This window comes from Panulirus ornatus, chromosome 58 (genome assembly GCF_036320965.1).
Source record: "Panulirus ornatus isolate Po-2019 chromosome 58, ASM3632096v1, whole genome shotgun sequence".
Taxonomy (NCBI): Eukaryota; Metazoa; Arthropoda; class Malacostraca; order Decapoda; family Palinuridae; genus Panulirus; species Panulirus ornatus.
This window is the reverse complement of record NC_092281.1, coordinates 8,281,393-8,291,099: the sequence shown is the minus strand read 5'-3', so window position 1 is coordinate 8,291,099 and position 9,707 is coordinate 8,281,393. Positions and strand designations below refer to the sequence as shown.

The following is a 9,707-nucleotide window of genomic DNA, read 5'->3' as shown; positions in this document are numbered from 1 at the left end:
TTTTGCCTCTCCCTCATGGTTTGTTTGAAGTCTTCAATCTCGTAATATTTGATTACTGAAGTTCGGACGAAGAAAGCATGACCCTTATGTATACAGAGATGGACTATATTTGGTCTTAGAACAATCTTAGATACTTGAAGGTGCTGAGGCTTCACCGTTTGTTGGGTGTAGATTTAACGATCCTTGTCAGTAGATTAGACATAGCCCCAAACAGCAAACAACCAAGCCAACAGAAAACAGGCAGTCATTAAGATATAGGCCAGTGCTGGGTAGAGAGCTGACTGATCAATCAATGGTGTAACCTACATATTGTTGCCTCCTCAGTACCATGTTGGTTTCTGTCACTGTTCGTCTCATACCTCGTATTTTGAATATTTCTTGACGTTCTTCATCAGTCTATCGTGCTTGCTTTGTCAAAATTTTCATACGTGACCAAAAAACGTATATTGATTGTATTTTCAGTGTTATTCTCTTTTTTTCTCTCTCTTCTCCCCATGTTTGCCTTGTTCAATTTTGCTAAACGCCATTAGAAAAAAAATAAAGTAGTTATCTACCCTAACAAGTCTCGTATTGTCATGGCTTTTTTTTTTTTTTTTTACACAAACATGGTCACAAATACCCCTACCTTACCCACGTTACTAAGAGACCATAATCCCCACCCGTTCACACCAAACCGAAAACCAAAAATTTATAATTTCATATAACTTGGGGGATTACAGGCATATTCCACACCACAACAAATTCCAAAGAAGGGGAGAAAAAAATATAGTACCTATGCACCAAACATACTTTACAAGTTCCTCTACAAACAAAGATATATATATATATATATATATATATATATATATATATATATATATATATATATATATATATATATATATATATATATATATATAATATATATATATATATATATATATATATATATATATATATATATATATATGAGAAAACTGCGAGCACCCAGACGTCATACATATGTAATACGTGACACGACGATAGGTATATATGGAGTATAGGATGGGAGGTTGGGAGGGGAGGAATGTCACTTACCTCACAACACATCTTGTGAGATTGTGAGACATATAGAGTTTGGTACATTCAGAGGTCCGCCACACTCACGAAGTATTGGGGGGGGGGGGGGGGGGAAAGAAAATATTTATATGTATATATTCATATATTGTCATGGATACGATCAACACAAAACAGGAATGGTCTAAAAATTGAACTACACTCAAAATCCGCAGAGAGTTTTTCATTTTTTCTCATTAAAGTGATTAGAGAGAGAGAGAGAGGGGGGGGGGAAAGGTAAGAGAAGGGGGGGTCGAATTCTCGACCGCCTGCCCCTTCCCTCCTTCCCTCCCCTTACCCACATTGACGACTGCACCGTCAGAGGGAGATGGATTGACGAGTTAAAAATCATGGATGCGGAAGTATCACAAATCTGTACACACTCCTTGGAATGGAAAACTAAAGATATTCTTTCTTTTTTTTCCGCTAGATAACAGTATCAACTTACGACGTATTTGAGCCTCTTTTACATATATTGTATCATCAAAGTCAAACGTTTTTTTTTTTATGAATTTTTCATTTTCGAGAACAATGATATATATATATATATATATATATATATATATATATATATATATATATATATATATATATATATATATATATATATTTCCTTGCTAATAAAATTGCAGTAGTATCAATCTGTTTCAGAAACAATGCTTGTGTAGGAAATATTTTTACAGTTCAAATTAAATCGTTTCGCTTCCTGTTTTGGGAGCTTCTGCATATGATTAAATTACCATCAGAATTCACTATTTGTGTTTGTGGCAGCATTTTTTTTTTCTTTTTCTCTTTACTTTAGTATTTATCTTTGTTCGATGATCTCCCTTCATTACAGTTTTAATATTTTCGATTATTTCACCTTTCAAGTTGATAATATAAACTTGGATCCCTTTCAGAATAATTGGTGGATGATTAATTTCCTTTTCTTTTCTTTTTCTGTTAGTCGTCAGGTGGTCATACAACACTCGAGATATACGTAACACCACAGGATGTAACGCATAAATAATGCACACACACACACACACACACACACACACACACACACACACACACACCATGATATTACATATCTTACAGATCACCTGAAAGATCTAGATGGAAAACAGTACAGTTGTTGTCTCTTGAAATTTTTAGGCCACCAACAGATGTCCTGTAGGAAGGCGACCTAACCAATGTTCTCTGGGAATGTTAATGACTATCTCGTCATAGGAAATCTCAGTGTCAAAATGATCTTTTCACAGTATAGTTTCCACAGCTGTTAGGGTACAAGCTTGCCATGCGCCAGGGAGCGTTTTTCAAGTTCTTCGTAATTACTGGAAAGCAAATGACATACTCGTGTACTTAAAGGACGTTCAAGATATTCGGTAGAATCGATGGATATTCTGCTCTCCACAAGTCACTAGATGGATATAAGAATTTGAATTAAAAAGTACACGTAACATATAATGGAATACTCAAGTTTTCTTTAAGTTATAGAGAAAAAAAAAAGATTGAATAAACAGTCACCATGATTGATGCTACGAACATTTAGATGTATAGCAATGTATAACCTATACAGGATTTCAAAATTTGACAATTATTTTAACTTTTTCATTTAACTGTGTCTGTCTTGATTATTATTTTCACTATTTACATATAAAGTGCATATTTCACTCTGTTGTTTCCTTTCCTCGTCTGTCTCCACAAAGGCTATTTGAACATCATGTTATGGATTTTTATGAACAACACACATGCTTCCCATCTTCTTCACTTTCTTTTCTCACATTTCGTTTTCCAAACCTCGTATAAGAAGGACTTGAGCTCACAACGCTTGATTTCGCATCCATTTTGGAGACATGTTGAGGATCCATGGCTCCTTTGCTTCCCCTTCTTGCTAGTCCACACACTAGGGGTGAGCAGGATTGCTTAACGGTGCCAGAGTCAGGTGGACGCGCCACAACTCCGATTGTTTCTTTGGCATCCATGTATCATGGAGTTCTGCTATGATTAGGGAACATTTCACCACACTGACACCACACATTTTGGAATGAATGTCGTACTATTTCACCATCCTATATCCTTTTTTTCCCCCACGTTATTCGCCACACCATAGCACTAAGGAATCGAGCAGTGACTTTTGGGACCCATTTCACTGGATTTAAGTCACTGCTCAAAATCAGGATCGTTTTTGTTTAATTTTCGGGACACATGGAAGTGAGATCTTTTCTACGGATCTGAACCTAACGTCTTTAGGTTTGTTTTGTTCTGAGTCTTGGAAGAGCGAACTGTTAAAGTGTTTGGCTTCGAATTTCACTTCTGTCTATTTGGCCAGAGCTGAGCTCGTCAGTAAATGCTACTTGCATTTAGATTCCGCATTTTTTTTTTCCCCCATTTGGAGAGTGTATGTCATAGACGACGAACACCATTCATTTTCTCTCCATTACACAATAGTTTTGATGTTATTGTCACTTATATATACATGTATCATAGTGTCACATATCGTCACAAACACATCATTAAATCATTAGTGCAACTATTGCCGCTTAATTAGCCTGCTTATCGAGTTCGACTCGAAAAATGTTAATTAGTTTTTGACGGAGGCCTAAAAACAGGAGTGTTTTTAGCCTACGTTTTCATCCAGTGACACTCACTGAAGCTTCACGAATTCCACTTTTTTTTCGAAACTCGAGCCACCAAAATCTTCAGTTCTTAATGTATGGTCTCTTCTTACGGTACCTCAGGCAACACCTCTTCTTCGACGCTCCCTTGACACGCGAAACAGCGACTCTCCGACCGTCATAGGAGAGAAAAACAAACAAACAAATGATCCACTTGATGAATCACTAATGAGCCAACGTCAGAAGGGTTCAAAACGACCTGAATGACCCCCTAACCACACATCTGACCACTCTCCGCCTGTCTTGTTCTTCTTCGTCCTCCTCTGTTTCCGATCATTCGCCGGTGACCTTTCCCGTCTGACCTTCTCGGCTGTTGGCTCCCTCGGGTGATCCAGCCGATCATCTCGCGTGGGCGGCGCTAAGGCAGTTCAGTATGGAGGTGAGGGTAGCCAGGACCATGACGAGGGAGAGGGAACACAAGTCCTTCGTGCCTGAACCGTGTTGCATAGCGGCCGGGTGCTCTCCTGTGTGTGGGGGGGAAGAAGGAAGAGGAGGGGAAGAACACCACAAGAGGCTTTAGTCACAGTTGCTTAGGCGAGGTGAGTGGGTGATTGTAGGGTGTGTGTGTAGGTGGGTGGTTGGTCGTGGGAGAGGAAGGGGGGGTTTGGTCTGTGGTTGGGAAGAGGTTAGAGCGGAAGTTGAAAAGGGGAAGGTGGGGGGGGGGGGGGGGGGTGAATGGAAAGTTGATGGTTAGAATGAGATTGATGGTAGTGAGGGTGTGGTTGGTGGCTCAGTGTGGAATGAGAATAGACGGGTTTAGTCGGGGTTTTGGCTGTGGATCAGCTGGTGTAAATCACTGACAGGATAGTGACGGCTTAACGAAGTTAGTAGTAGTGGATTCGATGGTGAGGCTGTGTGGTAGTGGCAATAGAGGTAGTGGCAGTGTATCAGATGACAGATATTAGGGGCTTTGGATCTTATGAAAAAAATAGAGTAGTTGAGGAGAAATAGCGTTTAATAACAATGTTTAATATTCAAAATGGTTGATACCAATTAATTAGCCTATAAAATTTTGTTGCAATCGAGACCTTTATTCAGCATGATAAAACTTTTCGGGAAATACAAAATTACAAAAAGAAAACAAAAACAGTCAATAATTAAGGGTATTCATTTTTTTCTGAGTCAAAAAAGAAAATGCCTGTTTCAAAATTAAAAGCTGAAGGTATTTTGTTTTCTAATTTACTTTGAATGTGAACGTAATACCCACAAAATATTACCTGGGAGTGACAGGCAACAACAAAAGTATATGAAATATATAAAACGTGTAGTTTTTACAGTAATGAGAGCCAGAATTCATATGTAGAAAACAGTATTCATAAACCAAAGATAATATTCTTTTATAGAAAATGTAAATTTTGGAAAAGATGTTCTATTTGAATATATGCATCATGTTCTCTGACATGATATCTAGACACGATAAGTAATGAAGATTGAATAAATATATGTAAACTTATACTTACAATACTGAATAAGACAACTGATAATCTGAAAGGCAATATTGTAAACCTAGATTCTTATCCAACATGATTAGATTTTTAAGAAAATCAAAAGTTATGAAGTTATGAGGATGATGAAGAACACGTATGATGAAATTTGAAAGATAATCTAAATTCTTAAAAAAAAAATGTAAAAGTACAGGGTTTTAAATTTTCATAATTTCAAATCTGAAACTGGTAAATTGGTAGAAATACAGGATTTTTAGTTTTTTCAAAATCTTCAAATTCAAAATTGATGTAATGTAAGTTTACTTAAATACCAGTCTTTATATGTACGAGAATTTTACCGAAGCATGCCTGGTGGGGAATATTTGAAAATATATCAAAACATCGTTGATGCAATTCTAGAAAACAACCCAAATAAGGAAAACACACAATTAAGACCCCAGGTACTATCTAGCATGTTGAACTGCATGCATTACATGGTCAACAAAATCTAAGCTTTCAATATGATTAACCAAAAAAATTTAGATAAGAGTTCTGCGCATTGTGTAGGCTGACTTACGTTTTGCTTGGATAAATGATACGTTTCGGCTTCGTTGTCTTAAAGAGTAACCTGACCTCCTCTGAAATATTACCTTGAAATGACAGGTGATGAAAATTTAAGAAATTTAAGTAAACTTGTAATCTTTCACTTGCTCAGTTACAAACAAAAAAACAAAAGAGGAACATCTAGACCTTATGACTTATTCACAAGAAGGATAGAAGCCCAAGATGAGACAAAAATATATCAATTCCAAGTTAGGGGAAAATAATGACCTAGTAAAAAAATCAGTATTGATCTTTTTGCAAAAAACCTTATGTTTCCAAGGTGGACAATAACGTCATCAAGGGTTTCATGACCTCATATCCTCACCTTATAACCTGGAATATTTACCAAAGCAAGACTTAAAATATATCAAACAATGCAATTGTTACGATGGGTAATAATGACAAGGATAAGGTAAAACAAAAAGAATTCTAGACTACACATTCTTGTTCAGCAGGGGAAACAATGGGGAAGATAATGAGGGACGAATGAGGGTGGAATATCTCTTATGGGGAGTGATGATGGGGTAAATGAGGAGAGAATCAAAGGCAGTTCAACATCTACTGGGGAGCTGATGAATTTTGTTCAGGAAATTATTTTGGAGGCAGAGAATGAGAGACTAGAAGATGATTAACGGGAACCTAAGAACGACAGTACGACCCTTGAGAAGGGCGGTACGATCCTCAAGCACGACATTACGACCACTACCAGGCTTGACCTCATTAGAGTATGTTAGGATACCCAGGGGTCGTACTGTCGTGATGAGGAATTTAACTACATCTAAGTCGTTGTAGGTGAAGCAGACGATTGTCAAAGGAATGCGGTTTCTAAACTAAATCAGCATGAAATAGAGAAAAGAATAACGTGCAGTAAGATATGTCTAGTACTGACCATTTCATTATGCCATTGAGCAAGTAATGTGCTATCTAGTCTCACATACGGAATCATATAGTTTATATCAGATGGAAATTTGTCGCTTGATGGAGTATTAAAAAAGAGAGAGAAGTGAGTTCAGCTCGAGGAAGTCAGACATAAGCTTTTAAAAGGCAGAGATGGAGAGTCACAGAAGAAGCAATCAAGACCACAGATAATCACACATAAACCAGGGAACGCAAGATGATGACCCAGACAGAAGGTACAAAACTCGAGTGTATATGACACTCCTCTCCGGCTTTAAGGCCTTCTCCTCCTCCTCCTCCTCTCGGAGACACTGCGGTCCATAATAACCCAAGACCACACTCATCCCCACACAGGACGACGAGGAGACGAGAAACCAACCATTCAGGACGTGGACGAGGACGCTGCCGGTGGCCACGTCGCCCAGGGAGCAGGTGTAGTTGCCAGAGTCCTTGGGTGTTGCGTTGGCAATGAAGAGCGTCGATACAATCACCGAGCTGCTCATATCTGTCTTCACGCTGCGGTGATAAAACAGACGAGTCCCCCTCTTACTCCCAGGTTTAATGGGTGATGAAGAGATCAGGGAAACTTGTAATGGGCCAGTGTGGTCCTTAATGGGAATGGTGGCGGTGATCACCCAGGGTATTGGGGGCGAATAAAATGGGTGGTTAGGAAGGGTAATTAACAAGAGTGGTAGTGATTAACAGAGTGGTTCATGGGTGCAAGGCTTCTACTCTCTCTGTGTGAAAGATTTTCGGTTCTTTCAGGTTAGAATATTGGAAAAAAAATCAATCTATTATACTCAATAGGTAACAGAGGTAATAGATGTTTCATGTTTACATTTTACTGATATATGATGCACTTTATTCATCCAAAAATTTTGGTGCCATGAAGTGCATTCTCTGTCCCAGCTTCATTGGCCAGATATTGCGATGAGAATCGGCTCAGACAGATGTAAACATAATAATCCATTGCCTTCTTCATACCAACATAATCACCCTTCACTTACCTGTCACCAATATAATCTATCTTCATCTACTTAATGCCAACTTAATCTATTTTACCCAACCAAATATCGGTATAATCACCAATTACCTGCTTAATACCAACATAATCCATACTAGCCGCACTAATATTAGTATGATTACCCATTACTTAATTAATACCAACATAATCCATCCTAGCCTATCTAATGATGGTATAATTACCCATTACCTACTTAATACCAACATAATCCATCCTAGCCTATCTAATGATAGTATAATTACCCATTACCTACTTAATACCAACATAAGCACCCCTATGCGCACCTAACACCAGCTCACTCACTGTTTCTACTCATCTCCTACACCGTCCCCGACCCTTGGTACACTCTATATTCATCTCTAACCCAATCCCAGGCCCTTGGTACACTCTATACTCATCTCTAACCCAATCCCAGGCCCTTGGTACACTCTATATTCATCTCTAACCCAATCCCAGGCCCTTGGTACACTCTATACTCATCTCTAACCCAATCCCAGGCCCTTGGTACAGTCGACTGACTCACCTGATACCTCCCCTTGAGGTGTCGTAGTTGAGCATGTGGTCACCGTGGCGCCAGAGGATGAAGGTCTGGGCCTGAGGCATCTGGCTGATGGTGCACTTCAGCTCGATGGTGCTGCCCGTCTTGTAGAACTTCTCCTGCACCGAGGATCCCCGTTCGTCTATGATCTCCACCACTGGGGCTGCGTGTGGCAGGCAGGAGAGGGAGGGAGGGAGAGAGAGAGAGGGCACGTGAGGGCGTTGATAAATGAAGTGGAATAGTGGTAGGGAGGGAGTCATGTGTGGGTATGGGAGGGGGAAGGAAGGTAAAGTGGAGGAATGAGGGGTCAGGGATGAAGATGAAGTGAAGAATAAGAGGGAAGGGTTGTGGATGTTATGGAAGGACAGGAATATAATAGGGAAAGATAAAGATAGATAGAAATATATATATATATATATATATATATATATATATATATATATATATATATATATATATATATATATATATATAACACACCAGGAATTTGTAATATACGATACAAAACTGGCATTTATTCAATCAGCACATCTACCTCATCCTATCCACACGTTTCCACTAACTTCTTATAGATTAGCGAAACTTTCCTCTATCTCACTCTCTTATTTATCACCTAATTCTTCTTAATCTCTCCTCGTTATGTTCCTCTTATTTCATACACTTTTATCAACTTCAGCGCTACTTCGTTAGGTACTGCTTTGGTTCATATGTTAATGTTTTATCCATTGCTGTCCCATTATCACATATCTTCTCATTATCAGACATCATATACACTCATCTCTTACGGATGCTTATCCTTTCTGGGTATCTATGGATACTTGAACTCAAGGATACTAATCCCATATGTGTACGTATGGATGCCTATGGATACTTCTCCCTTACGGGTCGTTATTGATACTTATTGGTACTTAACCCTTAAGGGTACTTATGGATATATGTATATATACTTAAGGATACTTACCACTTGTGGATGCTTACGAATACTTTTGCACACTTATCGACTTCTCTATTCTATCTATTTCCTCCATGTTTTAGTTTTGTGATTAGGTATTGTGTCGTGTCATAATATCGTAATATCATAACCCCTTTATCATCGTCTATCATTTCCTCCCTCCATGTGGTCACTGCCCCTCCCCTCCCTCCATGTGGTCACTGCCCCTCTCCTCCCTCCACGTAGACACTGCCCCTCTCCTCCCTCCATGTAGACACTGCCCCTCTCCTCCCTCCATGTGGTCACTGCCCCTCTCCTCCCTCCATGTAGACACTGCCCCTCTCCTCCCTCCATGTAGACACTGCCCCTCTCCTCCCTCCATGTGGTCACTGTCCCTCTCCTCCCTCCACGTAGACACTGCCCCTCTCCTCCCTCCATGTAGACACTGCCCCTCTCCTCCCTCCATGTGGTCACTGCCCCTCTCCTCCCTCCATGTGGTCACTGCCTTTCTTTTATGTCATGAATCATCATATTTTCTCTTACAGATTCGCCCTTT

At 39.3% G+C, this 9,707-nt stretch overlaps 1 protein-coding gene across 2 annotated transcripts in view; it reads right to left on the bottom strand.

Moving 5' to 3' along the window:
- Positions 1-911: 911 nt before the first annotated feature.
- Positions 912-9,707, bottom strand: part of LOC139766921 (opioid-binding protein/cell adhesion molecule-like) — a 214,629-nt gene continuing 205,833 nt past the window's right edge. For both annotated transcript variants that reach the window (XM_071695960.1, XM_071695961.1), the window contains exons 7-9: positions 8,206-8,383; positions 7,038-7,174; positions 912-4,198 (exon numbers count right to left, since the gene is read on the bottom strand). In XM_071695960.1, coding sequence (XP_071552061.1) covers positions 4,074-4,198; positions 7,038-7,174; positions 8,206-8,383 — 440 coding nt within the window. In that variant the 3' untranslated portion in view covers positions 912-4,073. The remainder of the gene's footprint in view (positions 4,199-7,037; positions 7,175-8,205; positions 8,384-9,707) is intronic.